The sequence below is a fragment of the Uranotaenia lowii genome, chromosome 3, assembly GCF_029784155.1.
Source record: "Uranotaenia lowii strain MFRU-FL chromosome 3, ASM2978415v1, whole genome shotgun sequence".
In the NCBI taxonomy this organism is placed as follows: Eukaryota; Metazoa; Arthropoda; class Insecta; order Diptera; family Culicidae; genus Uranotaenia; species Uranotaenia lowii.
The window spans coordinates 132,693,875-132,721,555 of record NC_073693.1 but is presented as its reverse complement, the minus strand read 5'-3'; the positions used below and the strand labels follow the sequence as shown (position 1 = coordinate 132,721,555).

At 36.0% G+C, this 27,681-nt stretch overlaps 1 protein-coding gene across 1 annotated transcript in view; it reads right to left on the bottom strand.

Moving 5' to 3' along the window:
* LOC129754654 (G-protein coupled receptor Mth2-like) overlaps positions 1-25,472 on the bottom strand; it is a 143,940-nt gene extending 118,468 nt beyond the window's left edge. Inside the window, exon 1 of the mRNA XM_055750832.1 lies at positions 24,865-25,472. Within this exon, the coding sequence (XP_055606807.1) occupies positions 24,865-25,410 (546 nt within the window). The 5' untranslated portion in view covers positions 25,411-25,472. The remainder of the gene's footprint in view (positions 1-24,864) is intronic.
* Positions 25,473-27,681: the final 2,209 nt, after the last annotated feature.

Here is a 27,681-nt window from a genome sequence, read left to right as displayed (position 1 = left end):
TTTTTCGCTCGAAGAAAGCAATCCAATTGGTTCGATAGCTTGAAGGATGTGGGCTGAACTTTTCTTACGTTTCAAGTCCGTCAGAAATTGCAGCCGATTGAAAGTGAAAATATAAAGAATACAGATAAGGAAATGAATGATACATGAAAAGTAACAACACTACTGATACTGATATAGATTTTCTGATCTTTCTTGAGTATCTATTCTGATTAATTGATCATAACACAATTTCGAGAAATCCACGAACAAACCCAAGCTACAATTGAACTCTCCACAGGTTTGAAACCAAACAGAGTTTGTTTTGGAATGGGCAATAGACTGATTCGATTTGAGGTCATTTTAAAAATTTCTCAAACCCTGGGGTCTGAAAAGCTTCGTTTTGGTCCAAAATTCATCCATGAATTATTGCAGAATTTATTAATAACGTTTATCTACATGAGTAAATTTGAACTTTTATGTTTGTATGGCAAAATTGAATATTTTGTACTGAAAAATCAACATCATTTTCGTTTCTTCTATGAAACCGAGCCAGCTGATGTTTTTTGTGCCAATTTATAAATTCTTTAAAGGAAATTTTACGCTGAACAACTTTGTCGAAGACAATATTTTCGCATCTTATAAGACAAACAAGTTATTAGCTGTTTAACAGGGGTATGGCTTTTGCATTGATAAAAAACAAATTCAATTGACATCACTGAGCCTTGCGAAGTATGGGTCGATTCACGATGACGTATTCTCCCTTTTGTGGTGACAGTTCGCGCGTCCTGTTTACAAAATTTCACGAACGAGAAATGGGGTGCGGCGAAATTTTTCGTGTAGCTGCATGGTCAAGAAAATTTACTCAAAACTCAGTTTAAGGATAGCAAAAAACCAAGTTTCATTTTGTGAATTAAATTTAGCACATTTTTTGGTTTCTCATGTTTATCTCTTTGAAAATGAACAGAAAGTCGAAAATTCGTAAAAAATTTCGAAAAGGAGGTTTGTTTATTAAAATGTTTCAACATGTTTTCAAAACCCTTCTTCAACAAATTTGTTCTGGACCAACCCACTTTGCATTGAATATTCTGGGAAAGTGCGTCTACTTGAAACAAAAAATCCCATCAAATGTTCAAATGTGGAAACTTCTAAAGAATTCGAATGTGCCGAATCGATTGTCCGGAAATTTCTTGTGTTATTTTGACCGGAAGCTGTAAAACAAATGCACATACTTATACGACAACACTATTCAGGGACAGAAGAATATAATATAGAAAAATTCTCCGGAAAACATTCCGAAAGAAAAGGCTTCACTATTATAAATGTTTACGATATGATATTTTCGAGGAATAAAAATAACGTCAGTTTAATCACACTGACATGAGACTTATAGTACATAATTCCTCTCAGTTTTTGGCTAGAAGCCTCCTTTTGTCGACATTGCGCGGCAGCAATTCGGCAGCAGAAAATTTTACTGGTATCGACATTTCCGTTAACTTTCGAGCAGCGCCAAAAATCGAAATCGAGTGTCCAGTCAGTGGTTAGTGGTTTAACTTTTAAGCTAAAGTCCATTTATTCCAGCTGGATTAACAAACAAAATGATTGATTTTTAATTATTTGATACTTAAAACATCTAATTTTCTTTTTAATTTTATTTATCCCTAAATTGAGCTGAGAACTTTTGCTAAAAACGTGTGAATGAGAATAAAATGACAACCCAAATGTTTGCTTTTCTTCCTCAGCGTGTCGAATTGGAAAATATGGAATCAAAACAGGAATCGCGAAATGTCAAAAACAGTGAGGCCAGGCAGTGCGTGAATCGACACGAAAAGAAATCATGAAGTACCTCGCGAGGCTCCAACAGTGATGTCATTTGAATTTATTGTTTATCAATGCCAAAATACATACCCCTAGTAAACATCTAATAACTTTTTTGCCTAATTAGATACAAAGTTACGGTCTTCAACAAAGTTGTTCAGCGGAAAATTTTCCTTAGAAAATTTATTAATTGGCATAAAAATCGTTAGCAGGTTTGTTCCACAGAAGTAACAAAAATGGGGTTGATTTTTTAGTACAAATTATTCAATTTTCCCATACAAACATAAAAGTCCAAATTAACTCATGTAAACGTTACTTAAAAATTCTGCAAAAAATCATGGGTGAGTTTTGATTCAAAACGAAGCTTTTGATACCCTAGGATTTGAGAAATTCAAAAAAAAACCAAATCGACTCAGTCTACTGTACAGTCCACTTTAAGTAATCGTTGTTTAAAAATAAGTTAGTGTTATTTTCATTGAGCCATAGGTAATCTAACGCTATCGCTGAAGATATCAGGAGCTATCCAAATCAGGGTTGTTTTCAACAAAACTTAAAACAAATATAAAACTTGATACGTCTCCATAGACTTTCCTATTAGGTAACAGGTCTTTCCTAGGTCTCAGACCATAGGTCTTAGTATGAATTTTGAGTTTTCAAAGTCTCAGGTGTTTTGAATAATGTGTAATGCTTCAGAACTGATCTCAAATAAATGTTTCCAAAAACTTAAACGGAACCTAGAAATGAACAACTTTAGTGTATAGTTTCATACCTGACTGCCAAAGCTTTAAAAGTAATTAGCTATTTATACTTTTTTTGTAGTAGGGAAGATAAGGACATAATGGCCATCTTAAGAAAAACGCTTGTTTAACCTTAGAGATCAGCTAAAATAAGTGAATTACATCATTGTTTCTTGTTCAGACACTAAAATAGTCTATTGCCGAATTGGCGGAACTTGAAACAGAAGATAAAAACGTTTAAAATGCATTTTAAAATTTTTTGCCGAAAACTGAAAACCAGTCATTGTAGGGGCATAATGAGATCCCCCCTGGGGTAGTAAAAGCCCCATCAATCGGGGCCCGATGAGCGTTTTCTGTCGGGGAATCTAGCAGCGAAATCAACACGATGAAGTCAACTGAATAATAGAGAACAGTTTGACTTGTTTCATCTGACGATTTGACCTATTGATAAGTTGTCTGAGAGCTAATCAGTAGACTCGAGTTCGATTCCTGGTCGAAGTGATTTTTTTTTCATCTACCATTCACCACGCGAGAACCTAGCTGGTTATTTGTTTAATATTTCTGTAAAGATGATAAATATTTCTATTTTTGGTTATAAGTTAATACTATATGTAGTACGAAACAAATCCTCATGAAAATATGTTTAATAAAACACGTACTTTTGTACAAAAGAGGAGTGCCTATAATTCCCCAGGTGCTCGTTATGCCCTTATCTTGTCAAACTCAGCTAGATTCTAACCGATTTTTATAAAATTTTGTGTTTTAGAATCGTCTTATCATTTTCAAAGAATATCTCATATGATCATGTCAGAAAATGTCAAAGTTTTCTCAGAAAAATTTTTTGTGACGTGAATTCACTCATTTGCGACTGTTTTTGTTCGCTTTTCATAACATCCACATTGGATATGAACAAATTCAATTTTCTTCAAAATGAAGCATTGTTTTTCTGCTTCAAAACGTATTAAAAAGTTTCCAAAACAAATAAATCCATATAGGGGAGATGGGGGCATAATGGCCACCTTAAGGAAAACGCTTATTTAACCATAGAGAACAGCTGTAATATGTGAATTACATCATTGTTTCGTGTTCAGACACTCAAATAGTCTATTGCCTAATTGGATGAAACTTGAAAAAGTAGATAAAAACGTTTAAAAATGCATTTTAAAAATTTTTGCCGAAAGCTGAAAACCAGTCACTGTAGAGGCATAATGAGAAACCCCCCGAGGCAGTATTAATGAAAGCATAATGAGCGTTTTCTGCCGGGGATTCTAGCAGCAAATTCGACTCGATGAAGTCAACTGAGTAAAAGAGCTACAGCTTGACTTGTATCGTCTGACGATTTGGCCTATTGGTAAGATGTCGGAGAGGTTAACAATAGGCTCGAGTTCGATTCCTGGTCGAGGTGGTTTTTTTTTTCATTTAATATTCATGATCATGATTGCACTAAACGGTGAGGCGTAGATTCATCAAACAAAGCAATAACAAAATAATCTAGGTCTGTTTGTAGAATTCAAAAGATTAACACATGCTCATACAATATGTTTCTGGTGTTTTGTTTGACGGATGATGCTTTGATGCTATTAGCCGTAAAAGGTAACAATAAAAAAAATTCAATCATGAATGGTATGTGCAAAAAAAAAAATCCCCTCGAACAGGAATCGAACTCGAGTCTACTGATTACCTCTCCGACACCTTACCAATAGGCCAAATCGACAGATGAAACTAGTCAAGCTGTAGCTCTATTATTCAGTTGACTTCATTGAGTTGAATTTGCTGCTAGATTATACGGCAGAAAACGCTCATCGTGCCCTGATTGAGTGTGCTTTGTTCGCCTCGAGTCAACAAATTTAAGTAAAAATGCATTTTAAAATTGATTAAAGTGAAAAATCAAAAATTTTATGATGGTGAAAATAGAGAAACAATGTGTAAATCATGTAGCAGTGCGTACATTTCAGATCAAGATGATCTAAAGGTCATAAAAGCTTATTTGATGGTGCTCAAAAATTATAATATTTTCTTCACTTGAGAACCTAGCTGGTTATTATTTAATATTTCTGTAAAGATGAAAAGGATATTTCTTTTTTTGGTGAAAAATTAATACTATGCCTAGTACGAAACAAGCCCTTATGAAAATTTGTTTAAGAAAATACGTACTTATGTAGAAAAAAGGAGTGCTCATTATGCCCTGGGTGCTCGTTATGCCCTCATCTCCCCTATGTTTTAAAATTATTTCGGAAAAGTTTAAAAAATAACCACTTTTTCCAACAAAAAAATTGATTATCATAGTCATGTAAATCATGTTTAGATTTTTTTTCTCTTTTTTCGTTGGTTTTGTGTGATTTGAGTTATTAAAATTTTAGACAAGATTGAGATTCTCTTATACGCGACGAAATAATATCACTTTTTACCGTTACAAGCGCGTGGAATGGGTCAACAGCGAATTCAGTAAAACAAATCCAAATTTCCCTTTTTTACGGAAACAGCTGTATCTTCGTTCCAGTCATTGTAAGGACTTTAAATTTTGTAGAGCGTTAGCAGGATAGTTGAAATAAATTGTGTGAAAATTTAATGAAAAAATATCAATCAAGAGAGAAATGGCAGCTTGCAAAATTTGAGTGAGAGTGCACAGCTTCACGCGATATCATTCTTTTTTGAAAGCAACTGTATAAATCACTTTTGACACTTTCAAATTCATTTAAACATAGGGGAGAGTGGGGTAACGTTTGCCATGGGGAAACGCGAGCCACTCTAAATATCTACGCTGTGTGTTGAGATAAAAATCCCAATCCAACTGTCATCTTCGTTCCTTTGCGTAAGCATGTTTTTCTATATGTTGTTGACTTATGTACGCATCATATGCTTCTTTTATTGGACTAGCCTAGAAAAATGTACTTAAATAATTAAACAAGCACCCGCAAAATTGCATCCGTGGGAGACCTCAAGTACATAACAAACGCTTATGATCTTGGTTTTGTCATGTTCTTTCGCGTGGAAAAGGAATTTTTGATGATACATAAATAGGGCACACAATCGCAACCAATTTCCAAATCATTGCTTGTAAGGAATCATGGGCCACATTTTGTGGGGTATCTTGGGCCACCTATATTTTGGTGTTTTAATATACGTTCAGAACTTAAAATACGTTTTTACTGTTTGTTAAGTTTTCTTATGCCAAATTAAGAGTTATGAAACATGTTTTGTCGATCTTTTCTAATGCGATAGAGACGAACATAAATCCTGTATATGGAATTTTGCCAAAATGTTCGCAAGCCAGGTTTTAGAAACTTTTCGATCATGCACAACTTTCTTTTTTATTTCATCATCTAAAATTGCTTTAAAAAACTAAATGAATTCTGAAATTTCAGTTTGGGTCAACTCATAAACTTTGCACGTTATCTAGTCAATTTGGATTAGGTGCCGACGTTTCCCCACAGTTTTTCAAAATAAAAAAAAACTTTTTTTAAAACAGTCAGAACTTAGGAAAGTAATGTTTTTAAAAATATTAAAAATGCCTAACGATACCTTAAAAATGTGGAAATTTTTTGCATTATTTTATTTTCTCTTTTTATCTTTGAAATGCAGAAGTTATTAAACAAAAAAAAGTAGCCCACGATACCCCACGACCCCACTCTCCCCAACATTTAGGTCACTCATGGGAATTACGCAAAATAAGTCCCATTTTGAGAACTTGTGTGCCCTCTATGTGACTTCAATCTCTTGCAACGTACATATACATTACTTTTGCATCTTTTAAGTTCATTAATGAGTATATAATCACTTGAGGGAATTAGGCAGATGATCCTCTTTGATAGCCAATATGTAACATTCAAAGCCTTCATTTAAGTTTATTTGTGACTTTTGGTTGCTTGGGTATTGATCGAATATTGGAAAACTGTATCAATTGTAGATTTTTTATAAAAATTTTTTTTGGATGAGTGTTAATTTTTTTAAAGAAGATTTGACTAATTGCATACCTTACAAAAATTATAATCTTACTGTTCAATTGATGATCATATTGGTACTTTTTTTTCACTTTAATTCAGTTTATTGAGACCGAAAACGTTTCAATTTCTTAAGCCATCTTCCTACTGTCGAAATAATTTCAAACGGTACTGTATAATAAAGGGCTTGATAAATCGTCCATACATGCAGCTGTAAATGGATTTTCCGTGTTTCTTTTGAGTCCAACCGCATTTAAGAATCGCGTTCATTCTTTAGAATCGTTTCATCTCAACGATTTTTGCTACATCGTTTCTTTTCTCCCTTTCGGTATATAAGGCATTTCGATCAAATAACTGATAGATGTAGTAGTTAAGAGAGAATCCAGATTTCATTCATCGGTGGTTGGTGAATTTAAATTTAACCCATTCGCCCCAAACAACACCAAATCAAATTAAAAAATCTCGGATACTCGTGACTCGTGGATATTTTTTAATCATATATCATCTATTCGTCAATAGAGCTTACTCGTGCCATTTCAATTAAATGGTAATATTTCTTATGAAAAAAAAGGATGTTTTTTTGAAAAAAAAAATCATTAATCAATGTTTGTTTGTTACTTAATTTATCGGCCTTATTGGTGAAAAGTGATGTCCTTTTTAGAAGGGACATCTTAAGATTATGATTTTTTTTTCTCTAGATGGATAGAAAGTTAGAAGAAATAAAGATGGAGCTGGATGGTGTGGAGAATATTGTAAAACTGTATTTAAAAAGTTATTAATTAAAAAAAAAATGGATGGTAAAACGAAAATAAAATGATAAGGCTGATTGAAATTGAAATTGGGAGCTTCACATATGAATAGTGCGCCAACATGAATCAAACTAAGGGCAACGCCCGCTGCTATCCAACCGCAAAACAACCCAGTAGGAGGATGTGTTCCTCAATGCGTATGTTGGGTAATATGCGCATACAGCCGATTCACGATATGGCTTGAGATTCAACATATCTAATCAGTGCAGTTTGAGGGTAATACGCTTTTGAAATACGGCATGCAAAAATATAATTTTTCAAAAAAGCCAAAGAAAATTAAAAATTCGAACAGGATTTTTGTCAGTTTTGATAAAATATATTGAACTTTAATTATCGTGCGTACAGAATCTGTAAACGAAAATTTTAATGGTTTTTCTTTCTTATTCAACTGGGAATCGGAAATCCAACAAGTTGAAGCTTTGGGCATAGCTGTAAATGATACGATATTGGAGTAAGAGACAGGTTTTGAATGCCCATATCAGGCACGTTAAATGTCTAGATTACGAAAAAAATATATTAATCTTACAATTTTTTTACTTTTGATCATTGAAACAATAAATTTACGCTCTAATCTCAATCTAACAGCGAAAACAGAAGAGCTTAGTACTGATCCGATTAAAAATACGATATGAACAAAATATTACCATAAAAATGGCCATAAGGCATACCATACTAGGGTTAATGCACAAGAACTAGTTATAACTAAAATTTCGCCAATATTTTAGCCTGGGCGTATGCCTCACGTTTCTACCATTTTCAATTAAAAGATGTCAAAATATTGCAAGTGTAAATAAATATAGCTAAAAACATAAATATACGTATTAAGCCCGCCAGTTTCGGAAATCGGCTATTTTGACTACTTTTGTTATAAAATTATTTTCACAAATCTGTCAGAGATTTTAACAGAAAAAATTCATTAACGTATATAAAACAGTTGTGTAGTTTCCGAACTTCTATCTGTTGGAATATAGAAGAAAATGAGTATTTTCCTTAATATGCGCATTTAGCCCGCCTCTCCCCTATTCGAAATAAGAATTCGACTAGATTTTGACATTTCAATGCCATTCGTCATCGTAACGAGCGGAGTGGGTAGAAAAAAATACATTTGATACTCTCCCCCTTCCATCCATGACTGATTCTTATTTAATTGGATAAGTTATTCGAGTCGCTACAGCCAATGTTTGGATTCCAAAAGCAAGAAAAATTGAACGATTAATTCACATTTGGGGAAGCTTATTCGCGGAGAGCGACTTTGGATTCATAAACGCAATACATACTCAAACGTCTCGATCTGAGAGCTTCGGCATTGATCGGTCAGTGGTTATGGCTAACGACTGGAGAAACAATTATATCCAGTGTCAGCGGTTCGAGTTGATATCGTATGGCTGGCAAAATATTTTTTACCTCCTGCGACGTTTCCGACAGTTGTTAAATTTTTTTTTGTATGCTTTATTTATCGAGGGATTAACGATACACCATAGCTGTTCAATTGATTTTAGTATTCGGTAGCAAATTATGTTTTTGAGGGGAACATGAGTCATATGGGAAAACCGAAAGTATGTCACAAATATAATTGCAATAATAAAAATTGGGAAATCTATTAAAATTACACTTCCGGCAATCTATTTATTGCATAATTTTTCATTGCCGGAAGTCCAAACTTCCAAAGTAAAATTTAGGACTGACACTAAAAAATGTCTAAAATCTCTAACACTTTGCTACGTGAAGGTAGCGGTAGAAAAAAAAACACTTGAAACAAATCTTTACTTTGCACTAAGATGTGAACAAAGATTAAGTTCATCAAGTTATGTCGTGAGATGAAATGCTAAATAAATAAAATAAAATGAAGGGCAATTTAATCTTGTCCTAGTATCAGAGGTGCCAGCTCGTTTTGTCAAAAATCAGGACAAAAGAAAAGTGCGCAAAGAAAAAAATCAGAACTTTTCAGGACACCACTAAATTGGTGAAAATAGCATGCAGTTCTGTTACATTGCATAACTAGAGGCGAAATATAGGTGCTGATGACGCCTCGAATTATGCAACTGAAGCGAGAATAACCTTGGCTGGCCTGCAGTTGATATTGAAAAACACCATTTAAATATCATTTGAACCGAAGATTTGGTTAAACTGTTTAAACTATTTTATTAAAGATTCGTTTGATGTTCTCATCATTTAACAATAAATTTAGTTATAATTTATATATTTTTAAAAAATCAGGACAAATTAGCTCATTTTAAGGAAAATTTTTGAAAAATCAGGACAATTCAAGCGTTTTTGAAAAATCAGGACGATGTCTCAAAAATCAGGACAAAGCCTGAAAAATCAGGACAACTGGCACCCCTGCCTAGTATGAACGAAAAAGTAAGAAAACTTTCCAGAATGACGCAATCAATTAGTGGTATGAATAAGGTTTAGCAATTGCTTCGGTAGCTTTTACTTAGCTCGAAATCAATCAAAGCAAAAGTCCAAAGCATTTGCTTAGTTTGGTATGAATAAACATTTGCTTAGCGGATGTGTACTAAAGTCTTAGAACATAGCTTTTGCTTCGAAAAATAGAGTTATCCAACCAGCAGAATCTGAAGTTTTCTAAAGTAAAATGAAAGAAGACGATCAGAAAATTGAAAAGTACGGCTAAAGAAGCCTTGAAGTCGACGAAGCGGGTGGTGCGTGTAAGAACGACCGGAATTTTTTGTTAATGCGTGCTCGTATGTTGATGTTTAAAGAAAAATGAATACATATTCGAATATTGTCAAACAAAAATGGCAACTTTAATATTTATCATAAGCTCTCCCACATGTATTCGGATCGGGATAATCCGATGTATAAAAAAATAGGCAATAGGCCCGCATTTTAATTTAGATTTTTTTTTTTAAATCTTAGGATTATAAAAAGTTATTAAAAATGAGAGATCTGTATAATGTTTTAAATTATTACAATTTATTTCTTACTTTGAGCCAATTGGGACTTCTTCCACTATAGCCGGATTTTTTTAAATTTGAAATATTTACTAATTGATTTGTTTATTGTCATCTTAGACGAATGATATTATACAACGACAGGAATATGAAAAAAATTGGGTTATCACTTCGACTTTTCTTTATCCATGTTGAAAATACCTTTTTGAATTGTTTTGAAGTGAAATATTGCTAATTTGATAAGTTCATGACGTTATTGAAGAATTTTTTATTGGAAAAGTCTGCTACCGAGCATGCTTAGAAAATGAAGCAATTACTATGAAATTTGTCGAGCAATTGCTTCAGATTTGAGCTTTATTCATACCAAACTAGCTTGTTCTAAAAGTAAAAGCTCCTGACTGAGAAAACAGCTGTCAAAAAAAACTTTATTCATAACAACCGAAGCAATTGCTTTAAGCGACTGCTCGACTGCTCGATTCAGTTTAGCAAAAGCAATAACTAAGTTTTTTTCATACCACCCAATGATTGTTATTAAGATTAGCGAAAATGGCTTTTCATGTCTTAGAAAATATCTAACAAAATAGTGGAAATTTTTTAAGATGACTAGCTGTCCCGGTGTGCATTGCAACGAACCTTCGAAAAAAAATTAAATTTTAAGAAATTATTTAATTTTTGTTTTTTTTTGTAAGTTTGTTTTTTGATAACTTCTATACCAGGAAAATTTTATTGGCCCCCTCCCCATTTCTTTTGTTCCCACTGGAAAAAAGATGGTGTTTCAAATAATCATAGAACCATTTGTCGTAGCCAAAAGATTTACCATGTCAAATTTGTTTCTATTTGTTTGATAAGTTCTTGGTTCATGCAAAACAATATTATGTGAGCTCCCCTCTTCCCTAACTTTATCCTCAATTGAAAGAGAATCGATTTCAAGGGCCCTCTCATATCAAATTTGTTTTCATTTTCTCGATTAGTTCCCGAGTTATGCGAAAAATTGTAACGGAGCCCCTTTCTCTCCTTCAAATCACCCCACTGGAAGGAAGCAATGGTACCAAATATTCATAAAAACATTCCCATAACTATTTAAATACCCTACCAAGCGAAATTTGGTTCCATTTGCTGGATAAATTCTCGAGTTATGTAAAAAATTGTATGAGTGCACTCTCCTACTCTCAAATTTCCCTACACAAAGAACAGAGGGTTCTCAAAATATCATAAAGACATTTCTCGTATTCAAATACCTCCCCATGCTAAATTTAGGTCCAAATGCTTTAATTTTTTCCAATTATTCTGGAAAATGTAAAGGAGCCCCCTCTCCTCTTTCTTTCTCTCCACAAAATGAAGAGAAGTGTATCATATATTCATAGAACCCATTCCCGTACCCAAATACTCCTCCAAACCATATTTTGTTCTATTAGCTATAATAGTTTTCAAGTTATGCAATAAAAAAACGTATAGAAGCCCTTCCCTGCCTTTATCTTCACTAAAAAAGGGAGGGGTCAAAAATAATCATAGAAACATTTCTTGTGTACCAATGCCCTCCCATTACAAATTTGGTTCCAATATCTTGATTAGTTCTCGAGTTGTGTTACAAATTTTAAGGTATGCCTCCTCTCCCCTTCCTATCTTACCACTGAAAGGAGAGAGGGGTCTAATATTCTAAGGAACATTCCTCGTACCCAAATTCCAACACATGCCAAATCTTGACACCATTTGCTTGATTAGTTCTCGAGTTATGCAAACATTTGTCTTTTGTTTTTGAGAGTCCCCCCCCCTCCCCTTCATGAGAGACGGAGGGGTCTCAAACCATAACAGAAAACTTTCCCTGGCTTCAATACCCCCACCTGCCAAGTTTCACGCAAATCGGTTCAGTAGTTTTCGAGTCTATAGGTATCAGACAGACAGACAGAAATTCATTTATATATAGATAGATTTCAATACTCAATATGACTTTTTACCGTCTTAGTTCTCCGAAAAAGTGAATAAATTTGATTTTAAGGCCTTCTTCTAGCCTTCGAAACATATAAAGAAAAAAAAAAGATTTATATTTTGAGGTTATTTTTATTTTGAAATATGATGGGAAAAACATGGTTTGTTTTTGAAAATTTCAAATGTAATGAAAAATGTTATTTTAAAATCTTGAAATACATATCTATTTTTTCGAAGGCTCACAAACAAACACCCTTCCTGATGAAATCAAAGCGTTTAGAAGCAGCAAGTTCAATTTTTTTCCTGAGTAAATTTATAGTTTTGGTGTAGTTTTTGTTGTATTTTGAGGTAAATTTTTTTAATTTAAAAAAATAGGGCCCCTTAATTTATGCAGCATCACTGTGCATTTTTCGATGTTAATTTTTGTTCGGCCTTAAAACACGAACTGCGTTAGTTTAACAATTACTAGCTTTTGTTAATATGATGAAGTAGTTTTGTATCCTTTATGATCAAGAAAACTCGTTGAAACCGTCAAAATAGAGACTGATCAATGTTACCCCGAAGCATCAAATTTTAAACAAAGACGAAATCGATTTTTAGACCATAAGAGTCCAGTTCTGGTTTGAAAAATATGAAACACGCCACATTCCAGAAAAAACACGAAAAATTTTGAAAAAAGTTATCAACCTTACCCCGTTTTACGGTATCTATATGTAATCTTCCACTTATAGGGACAGCAAAGTTATTCGCTGATGATACTGCTCTTTTCTAAGTATACAGGGAAATCACCAATCACAATCATCGATAATCTAGAACATGACCTTAAATTGTTATCGTTTTATTTCAACAGCAATCTTCTTTCAGTAAACTACAAAAAAAACTACAAAAAGTAAATAGAGTATGGTGGGGTAAAAGTACGACCTTAATGCTATCCTATTTTTTTTTTAATTTTGCCGGTTGTTTTTCTAAAAAATCAAGAACAGCGTTTGACTGCTTAGACTTTTATCTCTCTTTAAAAAAATACGAAGATAATCGCTCTACGCATTTGATAGCAGTAGTGAAAACACCTAACTGCTATCGAAACGTACTCTTACCCCACATCTGGGGTAAAAGTACGAATAATATGAGGTAAAAGTACGATCATTGAAAATTCCACAATTCTGCATGAAGTCAAGAGGAAAATTATTTTATATCAATCTGTGCTTACAGCAGTAGCTTATGTGTTCGCTTTTGATACTAATCCTGTACATGGGTGCATAACCTGCGAGAATTTAGAGTTCTCCACTAATGTTCATATTCAGCAGGTTTACGAAATTCAGTTTTCATCGTATTTGAGCAATTTTTCGCGCGAGCAAGTCTTGTAGAAACAAAAGTATGCGCTGATGTTTCCAGTGCATTTAAAAAAGAAGTTTAAATTTTTCGTTCAGATTTTCTTCAGTAGACCCTTCGTACTTTTGCCCCATTTGCAGTTCGTACTTTTGCCCCTTCAAGGTTTCTTGTGATTCACAGTTTATTGTGCAGAACAGAGACATATAAGTTAAATTCTTTCTTCGGCATTTGATAGTGGTTGAAAACAACTAAACAGACACATTGAAACTTTTATTGAAAGCCAGATTTTTGATTGCTTAAACAAGTTTGCCGTTATTTTAAATATTACATCATTTAAGCAAAAAAGTTACTTTACCTCATTTTTCGGAGTATTTTCAATTCCTGCGAAAAAAAATTATGGCTGGATGTAGGCAGTCCAAATCACTATCAATCCACGCCAGAGGTTTGAATTTTACTGATATCGGTTCGGGATAATCCCAAAACGTACTTTTACCCGACTCGTACTTTTACCCCACCTTACTCTACATGTTATTTCATTCAATCAGGAATATTAAACCTCCCCACCATGACCCACACCTGAACGAGTTTGAGAGGAAAACAACTTTAAATATCTGGGGTTACATTTCGATGAAACTCTTTCTTGGAATTGCCACCAGTGATGCCACATTTCTATCGGTATTTTGTTTGTTTGTTTGTTTGTTTGTTTGTTTGTTTATTACAGTAGTGTAAGGTCTTCACCTTTTTAATTACTACATACGGTTTTCTAATTCTGATTTCTTCACTTCTTAAATTTACGAACTTTTTCCTCAACAAATTACTAACAATTATTCCAAAAATGTAGGCATTCCCTCTTAAAAATTGCTTCGGACGTTTGACGCTTTAAGTCGGCTGGTAATCTATTCCAGTTAACCACGCCTCTGACGAAAAAGGAGTTAGCAAAAATGGTTGTACGATTTTCTGGGACTACTAAGTTTTGCCGTCGGCGCCCTTGCAGCTGGGAAACTTTGTCGAACAATGTTGGAGGATAGCGGGTTCTTATGATCTTGTGCAGGAACAGACAGGATCGGAAAGCATACAGTTGCTGAAGAGAGCATCCTATGAGGTTTTTATGCAGATGATTGACCGAGTCAAAGCGGTTCCATAAACATACGCAGCAGCAGTTTAATGCGATTCGCAGGCGACTCATGGCAGCTGCTCTCGGTTTAAGGAAAAGTATATCAGCAAATATAACATGTGGAAGAATCAGAGCCTTGAAAAGTTTTAGTTTGGTGGTTGTTGGCGCAAGATACGTCGTTGAATATAGCGTACGCAAGCAACCATAGATTTTTCCACATTTTTGGGCAACCAGACGATTCCACTGCATGTCGTTTTGAAACACATAGCCTAGATTGTTGACACGGTCTTTCCAAGAGATCGTTTCTCCTTCCATAAACAGGTTGTCAATCACAGTGTTGTTGTCTAAGCGTCGTTTCGAAATCAGCATAGCTTTGCTCTTGCTCTGATTGATCAAGAGTCCATTCCTGTTACACCATACGGCAATTCTTTCCAGATCTTGATTCATCAAATGAACTAAAGCATTAGTAGGTTCACCGGTTGCAGTTATGTATAATTGGACATCATCTGCATACATCTGGATTGAGCAAGACTTTAGCACGTTTGGAAGGTCATTGATGAAACAACAAAAGAGGATAGGTCCAAGAACTGATCCTTGAGGCACACCTGAGCTTACTGCTACACTGGTTGAGCATTTGTCATTGATATAGACGGTTTGCGTCCTACCGTGCAAATACGATGAAATTAAACTTACTGCTTCGGAACCAAAGTTGTAATGCCTTGCCAGTTTTTCACAAATTTTGTAGTGTGCGACGGTGTCGAAAGCTTTTGTGAAATCGAGTAGCACCAAGATACCGGTACCTTTCCTATCTATAACCGTAAGCAGATCGTGTTGAACGCGAAGAATAGCGCTTTTGCAGCTGTGACCTTTGCGGAAACCAGCTTGATACGCTGAGAAAAGTTGATTTTGTTCAATATGAATAATCATTTGTTGCTGAAGAATTTTCTCAAAAGCTTTCGAGAGGCTGCATAGAAGACTTATGGGCCGTAGGTTGGTAATTGCATCTATTTGAGGTTTTTTGCGCAAAGGTATGATTTTAGCTTGCTTCCAATTGCTAGGAAACAACGATGTAGAGATGAATTTGTTAAACATGTACGTAAGTTGTGGAAGGATTATCGGAAGAACCATCTTGAGAAAATTAATCGGTAAGCCATCTAATCCAGTTGCGTTGGATTTCACGTTCCAAACGGCGTTCACGACCACCCACCATTCCACCGGGTGAAAACCGAAAGCATATGAGTTTTCTGTCGGCGGTACATACATCCTGTTGCAGTCATTGGCAGTTTGATGAGATAAGAACATGCGGTTAACATCATCAGGATCGTAATTACATAGGTGCGATGATTTTTCCTTGCCAACACCTAAACTTCGCATTCTGCTCCAAAGTTCAGTCGGATTTATATGGTTTCCCACGTGATTTTCCATGTACTGCTTTTTGGCTCTAGAAATGATCGTATTAACTCGATTTCGAAGGGTTTTGAATATTTGTCGTTTTGCATCTTTGGATTCGAGTGGTGCTTTTACCCAGTCTGTATAAGCAAGATCCCGTTCTAATATAGCCTTTCGAATGTCAGAATTAAACCACCTATTAGATTTCTTCCGTTTATTACATCGTCGTAGCGGTATACAAGTGTCGTGGATATCCTTCAGGAGGTCGTCAGATTGTTCAATTCCATAAAATTCATCCCAAGGTATTGACCGTAAAGAGCTTTCAAGCAGCTGCGTGTTGATATTGACGTAATCGCGATACATGGAAGTAGATGGCATCGTAATGACATCGCAATCCAAAGAAGCATAAATCAAGTCATGCTGTGATAGTGCTGGGAACGCTACTTGTCCAAATTTCAACGTTTTAAAATCTCTGCTGGTAATAATCAAGTCAAGCTGTGAACATCTTTGACTGGTGAAAAACGTTGGTTCATGTCCAACTGATAGCAAAGAAAAACTTTCGATAACATTTTCAAGCTGCTCACGTTTACGGTTTTCACGCAGTAGATCAGTGTTAAAATCGCCGATTGGGAGTATATTTTCATATTTCGATGCAAACTCAGACAGTTTTTGCGTTAAAAATGAAGAACAATCGTTTGTAGGAGGATTGTAAACAATCATCATAAGAATTCGATGGCCGCTTGTGTTAAATTCTAATGCCAGACATTCAGTTTTGTCTTCCGAATTTCTTGAAATAATGGTGTTGTAAATTTGCTTGCAGTTGAGATGATTTCGATAATAGACAACAACACCGCCACCACGTTGATACACACGATCATTACGCACCACATCAAAACCATCAATCGCAATTTGGCGGTTACTGTTTTTGTTAGACAGCCAAGACTCGGTAAAGCAGGCCACCTCTACTTTAGAATCGATTAGGGTTTGTCGCAATTCGTCCAGCTTACCAGTATTTCGTGCACAGAGACTTTGCACATTTCCATGGCAAACATTAAACTTTCCGGGCAGAAGCGCTGCATTAAGAATAATACCAGGGATGTTCGTCAGAGTGTGGTTAAATTGAGGAAGCATATTAGATGTAGAATGGGAAGCAATTTTTAGAGGGATGAGGAATATTCAAAGGTCTAAATTCATTTATAAACATAATCCAAAAATTTCACACGTGTACAATAACAATCAATGAGAATAAAACTTTAAAGTGAATCGATTACAAATCATAGGACATTATTAAAACTTAGCTAGGTCTCCTTCAGTTTGCACAGCTACTGCAGGTCCATCGGCTGATTGTCTCACGTAGACTACTCCTTGCTTTGTAAAAACGGACGTCAACTTTCCAGTTTTTTTTCGTTGCAGCGCCGCAGCCTTCAGTTTTCTCGCTGAGATGGTCAAGTTTTCGTTGATGTATACTCGTCGATCCGACGCGAAGCCCAGATGATTCAGTCTCAGGTCACGATTCCGTAGATACACAGCATAAAAATCGTCTCTCACGTTTTTTAGGGCAAACTCCACCATAGACAAGACTCTCATCGCCGTCTTTCAACGATCGAGGTTTGATACGTCGAATATCCACTGAAGGTACAGAGCTCTGCGCGTACCCAAGCTGGCAACATATCCGCCTAAAGTATTCTTCGAGGTTTTCGTCAGTGATGAAAGGAATACCAATACCACTACCATCCAGCGAGCGAAAAGTAGATTCGTTATCCTGGAATCTCGTCGAGCATTCAGCTTTTAGTGAGAGAATTTCCTTGGAAACTGCCTCCAGTGGCCCGTCTAGTTCGGATTTCACAGCTTCAATTTTGTAGTTGATATCGTTCCTCAAGTCATCAATCATGTTGTTCGTGACACTAAATTGGTTCATTAGCATCGACACAGCATTCTCTAGGGTGAGTGAGGAGGGCTTTTCAGTCATCTCACCATCTGTTCGCAAGCGTTTGTTTGTTTTGTTGTTGACCAAAGCGTCGGGTGAGCTCACGGGGGGCGTCTTGGAGATCCGAGTTTGGAGGTGTTGACACTCGGTGGAGTTCTCTGGAGGTTTGACATAGCGATGAGTTCCAGAGATAGCACCAATACAACTCGACGAGAACTTTAGATCGAATGCACTTCTGTTGAACAATAAACAATGTAGCCAGCGACGAATTGCGAGATTTTTAATTTCGGTTATCTTCCTCGGGATCACGGTATCGAACTAGATAACACTTCACGTTCGAAAGTATTGCCTGGACGATTTATACTTTGGGTATACTTGACGGTGAAACTCGGGTAAACATCACTTTAAAAGTTTTACTTTGCGCGCCGTTTAGTGGTACATCTTAATCGACCAGTGTTACCGATTTTGAAACCCAAAAAAATCTTTTATCGGTATGTCAATCCTAAAAATCGGTATGGAAATCGGTATTTGTGGTGGATATTAAAAATTGCTTACATTTTCAACTTCCTAAAGTATTTTTCTTTAAATAGAAGCTTGCAATAAACAGCAAGTCTAAGAACTCTTATGAATGTTCATTTTTAGTTCAAAACTAGCTGACTAAATGTGTTTTAGCATATATTATTGCATTTTCTCCGTAACTTGGTTCTAGGTAACACTTGTTTACACAAAATGACGGTTTTGAAAATTTATCAGGACTTTATGTTTGTTATGACTTGTACATTTTTTTTTAAATTTTAAAACTATCTACTTTTGCTGACGAAAGCAAAAATCACAAATGAAAATTCAGCAGAAAATCCGAAAAAAGTGTTTCTTTCCAGTACTCATAACTGAATGGAAACTTATTTTAAAAGTTATGTTACACGTTGGTTAGGCATATAAATTTGGTAAAAACTTGAAACTGTTTGGCTAAAGTGGGATGTAAATTTGATAAATTCGATAAGGCAATAATAAAACCAGGTCAGCCTAAAGGAAATTTTAATTTAATAAGCACTTAAAAATCCAATGCAATGGCTTTTTGACGTTCGAGGTAAATATGGGCCCAAATTGATGTTCTTCGTTTTATTGATGGATTTTCGCCAATCTGGCAAATTCAGCTTAGTATTAGATAAGAGTTCTAACGATTAGAAAAAGAAATAATTGCAGAAAGTTGAGAGAGTTGTTGCTTGAATTTTGTTTATAGCCAATAAAAAATTATTTTTATTTTATGAAAAATCACGTCATATGAAAATCCAAGAATGTTATGCGAAAATAAATTAAAGATGTGCTCTAAAAGAAGGTGTTCTTCCGAAAAAGATTAAAAAACACATAGTTTTACCATTGACCATACTGACTGGACACTCGTTCTCGTTTTCTGGATAGTTTTTCCAACAGTACGCAATATCGATTCCAGAGTGCGCATCGATCGATTTGAAGAAATGCTATCCCAGTTAGGGAATGCCACCCAACTTTAAAATAAAACAGGCAATTTCTACGATAAAATCGGGCTAAACGGTACATTTTTCTACCGGGCATTTATGTCTAATTTTTCAGGTTCGCCACTTGCCGTCGGAATTGCGAACCTACTAAATCTGACAAAAAAAATAGACAGAAAATGGTTGAATTTTTGTTCTAAGTGTCAAGTCAGTGTGGATTTGGCTAACAAGATGCAGAAGGATTGAAAATTATACCGATGATATTACATACCCTGTATCTGATTGCAATTTGTTGCGTGGCAACAAATGCTCCCGAAGCTTATTGGCAATATCGTTAGTAATTTTAGTGAAACTCTTTGAAGATCTAGATTCACTCAGTGTAAGCGACGCTTCTTGACCTAAGATCGAGAGGGCGCCCTTAAAGCGCAATGGCTAACTAAGGGATGGTCGACTACGACCACCAAAAAATGCTTAAACTACTCGCGCGTCTTTTTTGCATTATCTGGGCATTGGGTTTGAGGAAAACAACTTCAAATCTCGACATATTATAGCGCCAGCACTAAAATTTACTTCGGAAGTCCGGACTTCCTATCTCGAACTTACTTCCGAACTTTTGACAGTTGTGTTTAAAAAAATAACAGTGTATTATTGCAACGTTGCCACACATAAATTTGTATCCACCAGAGTATCTCTACATACATTAAGCGAGCCACAGACTACACATCATTGGTACAAATGCGATGAAATTCGATGAAATTTTTTCGCTGTGAACACGATTTGCATTGTGTATGGCACTGCTTGAATGAGCGCCCAAACGGTTTGAGTAACATCGGTTGGGATCGAAATATTTTGTACAAACCACCACCCTCTGCCGGGGTGGAAATGTTTTTTTGTTGCTTTTGCTGTTTTCGCCAGCAATCGTTTGTGTTCGCGTGAAATATACTCTTACGGGCAAGAATGAGATACACAAACGATTCAAATAAATTTGTGGCAACGTTGATTTGAAAATTTCTTGGCACACGCTTAAATAAAACGACTCAATGTGTTTTGGTCGGAAGTCAGCCATGATGCCAGTTCACCAACGACGTTTATAAAATTTTTATCTAAACGCACAATACCCCAGCTGGCGACGAGTTGAACAAGGATTATGATTATATTCAAACGGTGTACGTATTTCCTTGAAAAGTTAGCATCTCACGAGACAAGAGCTTTAATGCGATCGTCAATTGAGATTGACCTTAAGGAACTTCTATTGGCAGTCGCAGAAGGTCAAATATCAGCCTTGAGCTTAGTCCATTGGCTTTGAGATTGAGTACCATAATAGTGCATCATTTGACCAAACAAAGGAACAAAATAGCACGAACAACTGAACGAATTATGAGAGTGAGACGTGGAGATCTTTGCAGAATACTTTAAAAGTTGTACAGATCAAAGTTACGCCACGCCAGCTATCGAACTTTGTCTTCTTTCTACGGGACCTTTACGAGGATAGGTTGAATGAAGTGGAAATGTTGAAGTGGAATGAATTTTGAGTTAAAATTTTAAAAATCGGTATGAAATCGGTATGTTTTGCCAAAAATCGGTTATTGGTATATACCGATTCTTGGTCAAAATTTTGCTCAAAAATCGGTATAAATACTGGAAAATCGGTATGTGTGGCATCGCTGATTGCCACATATACAATTTAGAGAAAAAAAATTCTCTCTCTGTAGTGTACTCTGGAGATTAAGAAACTTTATACCTCCACATGTTCTGCTGTAATTTTACTATAGATCACTCTTCGCTGAATTATATTGTAATGAGGATGCGCATCTGAATCAAATCTCCAGAAACATCAAACCAAATCAAATCGGTATTTAAAAAATATCTACAAACTTTCTTTATAAAGGGTGATACGGTCAAAATTTGTCCAATATCAACTTGACGTATTTCTTTCAATTTTGCATTTAAAAAATCTGAACACCCCTCATTTTGAAGGTGTGTGTGCAGAATGTTGCTTCTATTTTGATTTTGGAATTCACTCTTCAGTTGTCAAAATACCGTCCAAGGAAGAACAGCAGCGTATCAAAATTTTGCTCGCGCATCGCGAAAATCCGAGCTACTCGCACGACAAAGAGAGTTGCCGGTAGTTTCAAGCGAAATCCTAACCTCTCTCTCCGAGATGCCGCAAATAAGCTGGGTGTATCGTCTACAATCGTGCATCGAGCCAAAAAACGAGCCGGACTATCGACTTACAAGAAGGTAGTGACTCGAAATCGCGATGATAAATAAAATACGACGACTAAAGCGCGATCCCGAATGCTGTACACGACGATGCTTACGAAGTTTGACTGCGTGATAATGGACGATGAAACCTACGTCAAAGCCGACTACGAGCAGCTTCCGGAACAGGAGTTTTATACGGCAAAAGGAAGGGGAAAGGTAACAGATATTTTCAAGCACATGAAACTGTCAAATTTCGCGAAGAAATATCTGGTTTGGCAAGCCATCTGTACCTGTAGCTTGAAAAGCAGCATTTTCATAGCTTCCGGAACTGTCAACCAAGAAATTTACGTGTAAGAGTGTTTGAATAAACGTCTGCTGCCTTTCCTGAAGAAACACGGTTGTTCCCAAGGACAAGAACCCTCCCAACACGCCAGAGCTCCGCCCAATTGAGAAATACTGGGCTATTGTCAAGCGGAACCTAGAGAAGACAAAAAAAACGGCTAAGGACGAGCAGCAGTTCAAGGCAAACTGGCTTTCTGTGGCGAAGAAGGTGGACAAGGTGGCTGTCCAAAATCTGATGACAGGGGTTAAGCGTAAGGCCCGGCAATTCGGATTTGGAAAAGCGGAAGCCTAACTGAATATTTTTCCTGAATTTTATACTAATTAAACTTGAAACAAGAATTTAATTTGATTTTTTAAATAAACGATTTCACCGATTTACACGCGTTTTTCCTTGACCAAATTTTGACCGTATCACACTTTAGCCCTCGGTAAATATAACCGGCATATTGTAGAAAAAATACCGATTTTTCGGTAAAATCTAACGGAGTTTGGGTAATCATTACAGGTTTTTCGGTAAAAATATTTAGTCAGGTAAATATAACCGAAAGTTTTAAATATCTTTTTCTTAAATTACCGGTGTTTCGGTTTAAATAATAGATGTTTCAGTAAACTCTACCGGTTATTTGATAGATATTACCCTATTAATAGGGTCTATTAATCTAAAAATATATTTTTAAAGTTTATCTGGTAAAAAAATAAAATTGCCGAGTTCGGTAATTATTTTAATTTTAGTGTGTATTCAAAACCTCAAAATAGTTCGGTAATATGTAGCGAGCAACTGGTAATGTTTACTGAAATAGCAATTATAATTTCCGAAATATCTGAAAAAATTATCGAACAGCCTGTAACTTTAACCAAAATACTGTTATTTTTCACCAAAATACTTTTTAAAAGTCGGTAATATTTGCTTTACCGAACAACTGGTCGTTATTACTAGACTTCCTTCAATAACTTCCGAACCTCGGAAAGTTTCGGTAGAAGAAGAAATCGGTAGTTTTCACCACAGTATTTGTTTATCGTACTTAAAAATGTTCAGCAATTTTTAAACTATAAATGTTTCAGTAACTTAATCTTATTTATGATGCACATCGTAGTAAGCGAGATGATTCGAGTCACGAATCATCTCACGTAAAACGCTGTGCATTTTAAGCTGAAATTACCGAACGTTCAATGGTTTTAATAAAAATTACCGAACATTTTATAGTTTTCGGTAAAAAAATACCGGCATTTCCAGAGGACGCTTCAGTTGAATTATTCGCCTCGATTTTACTTTTTTTTTTCAAATTTTTGTATTTATAAGAATAATATTTGTAGGGATACTCGGTTGCACTTGAAAATAATTTAAAACATTCAATTTTTTTTTGCTTTTTACATCAAACATTACTTACCAGCATGTCACTACATGGCAGGTACCAGCGAGATAAAGTTTTGACAGCGGCACATGACGGCAGGAATGTTTAACAGTTTCGCTTGGCGCTTTTTACCGAACAATAGTTAACAATCCGACTTGTTTACATATATCTTGACGAACTTCGTAAAGCCAAAAATTGGTAAAACGACTATAATCGAAACAAAAAAAGTTAAGTCAAGAATCGTATAAACGGACGGTCGGAATGAAATGAAATTTGGTATCCGAGTGTTTTCGGGTCTGAGATAGTTTGTATAATAGTTTCAAGATTCTCACTTTTTATGGAAGGGGGCCTCTTACCTCAATTCAAAATAGGTCACAACTTGAACAATTTTAAGGCGATTTTCGTAAAAATTGATTCACGAGCATGAAGAAGTTTAGGACGTGTACATAAAGTTAAACATTTGAATCGATTTATTAAGTTGATGGTAAAACTGAGTCTACCGGAAGAGCTGGTAATCAATAATATTTTCCCAAACAGATAAAAAAACAACCACCAGGGCCGTCAAAACTCGTTTTTGACACCGATGTTCGCAACTTAACCACTTTCGGACAATTTTGATAAGCACATCGATTTCACAAATCAAAATGAGTGCCGTTTTTGCATAAATTAGACCAACAATAAAATGCCACAATCAGATGGGTCATTTTATTGGCGTTTCGTTGAGATCGGGTTGTTGACTCAAAACAGTTTTCAACTTTTGGAGACAATCTCAGGTGATGCGTCAGCTCCATGACGCTTCTTCATAAGTAGCTCATTTGATCTTGAGCTGAACAGTTGTGTCGGTGATGTTTTTCTTCAGGTGTGATTTTCGGCAGTTTTTGGGAAGTGAAAGAGGCGCGTTTGTAGATCTGGTTATTCAAACCTTAAAAATTATTCCGGTGATTGAAACTCGATTTCCGTATTTAATGTGAAATTTGGTTGAACCAAGGCCAACGTTTTGGTGCAGTGTAGTGGGGAAGTTTGTTTTGTTTTGATACCTAGTCTCAACACAGCTTAAATAGAAACTCTAGATTCTGGGCAAACAGGTTAAGACAAGTGGTGTAAGACAAACTTGGATTATGGTGGTAATCGTGATAATGTGAAAGGTTGAGAGGATTTCACAGGAGCATGGAAACCCAGCAAACATGAAATCGATTCAGAAATGATTACTTAAGTCGTTTATAATGGTGTTTCGAATCGCAATTCCAATAGCATGATAAAAGGATCGTATGAAATGTCGTCTGAAATCAGTTTAAATCGGGCGCAGGCTTCAAGAGAGAAAATCATCGTCATGTACTCTATGGAACCAGCAGTGCATCCAGATGACTAAAAATCAGATGGGAATTGAGTAATCTTTATGAATGATTCATCCCCAAAGATATTCATTTCAAAAAAATGCCATCTCGAATAAACTGGAGAAAATACATTAACAGCAATTATGTCATATTTGAGAAGAATTCTGTTGTTATTGGGATTTAAGATAGACTAGTCTACCTGATAATTTTCTCGCATCATCATACTTCACTTCAAATCTAATGGCTTCTGCGAAACAAAACCTTCCGTTGATACTCACTTTGTTGAAGCTCCACTCATCATCATTGGCGGACGTATAATGATCGACAATTCTCCAGGGGAAGAAGAAATCGTTTTCATCAAGCAACATTGTTGAATCAGAACCATCTAACAAAGGAACTTCCATATGAGACAAATCTTCTGGTTTGTACATTTCACACCAAGGATATGGAAGCTCATTTTTGTAACTTAATATGTTGTCACAACACACCCACACGCATTTTTTAATTACACAAACACAACCGCGAATATAGTAATCCACTTCTACACGTGTGATTTTGACATTTTCTTCGTCGATTTCTTCCGAAACGTAGGAGTAATTGATTCTGGCATAACTAGCGACTGGATATCGAACATTTTGGAACGTGATGGTGCCATCGTGATCGAACGAGCCCCCCGTTATGTTGACCGAGTCCAAAAAATCGCACGGTAAATCTGATTTCAGCATTTCAAAGTTTAGATCCTGGCTTCCGGCGGGTTCCAGAAAAAACGACAGTTTCAAAAACACTGCAAAAGCTATCGCGGAACTAGTTCGCAAATCAAACATCGCGCCAATTTTTTAGCCTGGATGGCGGTGTTTCTTCGTCAACCGACGCGAGATGAATAAATCAAACTCGGGACTACCACAACAGCAACAACATAGATATCCAGAAATCCTATGATGTGGTCGTAAAATTGCTTCAACGGTCTGGAGAGCTGAAGGCGTCTCCCGTGTTCAACAACAGCTCACATTGTTAACCCGGGAAGTCCCAATATGATATAACCCATTTGGTCGGGTTATATTTTGGCATTCGTCTAGACAATTTCGATCTCATATATTAACGAGGAACGACAATAAGTTGTAGGGGAGCATATTATGCAATAAAAGTGTTGCAAATTGGAAATAACTGTCTTTTTGGATTAAGATGTTTTTACAACTTTATCAGAATAGTACGGTACATCAAAAGTTGGTGCTAATGTTTTTGCCAACAATAGCAAAAAGAACCCTCAACAAGTTAGCGTTATCAACGAAGCGTGATAGAAGAAAATATTTTCAAATTTTCTATATTCATGCCGGCTACACATGGAGGTGTCAACGGAACCGACACGCACATATGAAAGACACGTAAAATAATTTAAAATAAAAAACAGTAATATCTCGGAAGCGAAGGCGGGTAGGAAACAAACAAAATGCCAAAACAGATGTGCGTTGAACTTGTCAAGATAACAGAAAGGGGAGTTGGAGCGATATGCTCCCCTAGTAAGAAAACGATAGTTTTTTTTTGATTTGGTAAAATTTAAATAATAAAAAAAACCGCTTTAAAAAAAACCTTGCAACTTTAAACATAATTCACAAAAAAAAACTTTACAAATTCTTGTTCGACTTTCATACATTTCTACAATAAGCTGCGATTTTTTTCGCCTATGTTCATTAGACTAAGTCGATTCATTCATTCATTCTCACATTTTTCAAACACTGCCGTCTAAAATGTTTTATTTTGGCTCAAAACTTACCTATGTTATGTTGCATAGTTTCAAAGTAACGTTTTCATGAGTAAACTTAAACTTTAAGGTTTGAATAATTCTATTACCATGTTCTGATAAACAAACATGATTTTTCGTTTTTCTCTGGAACCGAGCTATCTTCACTTTTTCATGTCAAGTTACACGTTGTCTAGTAATAATCTTTTGCTGAACAACTTTTTCGAAGTCCATGACTTATGTAGTATCTCTTCAGATAATCAAGTTATAACCAGTTGAATGGAAATGAGGAAGATGCGAGCAAAACAAGCATCCGGGCGAACTAGGCAGTTCTCTTTTCTAAGGAAATACGATTTTTTCAAAAAATGTTTGACAAGAAACAATTTTGTAGTTCTTATTGATTTGTATTTTTTTTATTGTATTTTTTTATTTCTTTTCAGAAATATTATAAAAAAAAAACCAGCGTCTCAAGTGACGAAAATGTTAATAATTTTTGAGCACAAGAAAATAAGCTCATATTAATTTATTTTCATAGCATTCCGTCTCACGACATAACTTGACGAACATAATTCCTGAAACTCACTCGGTCCATGGCAACCGTTCTCCAATTTCTGGGACATCCCACATTCGTCAGATCACGCTTCACTTGGTCTAATCACCTCGCTCGTTTTGTTCCTACCGGATTCGTAGCGAACTCCTGTTTTGCAGGACAGTTGTCCGGCATTCTCGTAACATGTCCTGCGCAGCGTATCCGGCCAGCCTTAACCACCTTCTGGATACTGGGTTCGCCATAGAGTCGCGCGAGCTCGTGGTTCATCCTTCGCCTCCACACTCCGTTCATCTGTACGCCGCCAAAGATGGTTCTTAACACTCGTCGCTTGAACACTCCGAGTGTACACAGGTCCTCGAGCAATATCCATGTCTCGTGCCCGTAGAGAACAACCGGTCTAATGAGCGTTGTACGGACGCAAGATTCCGTTGTAAGTGTCCCACGAATTGGGTCCCAAACGGCTATCGAATTTTGGGTGAGCAGCAAACAATTTCGGTCATCATTCGACCAGCGATGGCCAGCGGATTATCGTTTTTCTTCGTATTTTGTTTGTAATTCATTGATGTCTTCGTATTTTATCGTCATTATTTGTTGTGCGTACTGCGATGGAAACCAGGATGATTACTCGACGTTGTCGTCGTCGAGACCAATCTCGCTGTTTGGAGCCATAAGTTGAGCAGCAGCCGGAAGTGTGGATGTAGCCTGAAGATCAATTGTAAGAGATGGTTGGGGAGTGCAGCTCGGAGCGGAAGGCTGACGCTAGGATTCCGTGACTGTGGAGGCTTCGCATTGTGGGAGCGAGCACAT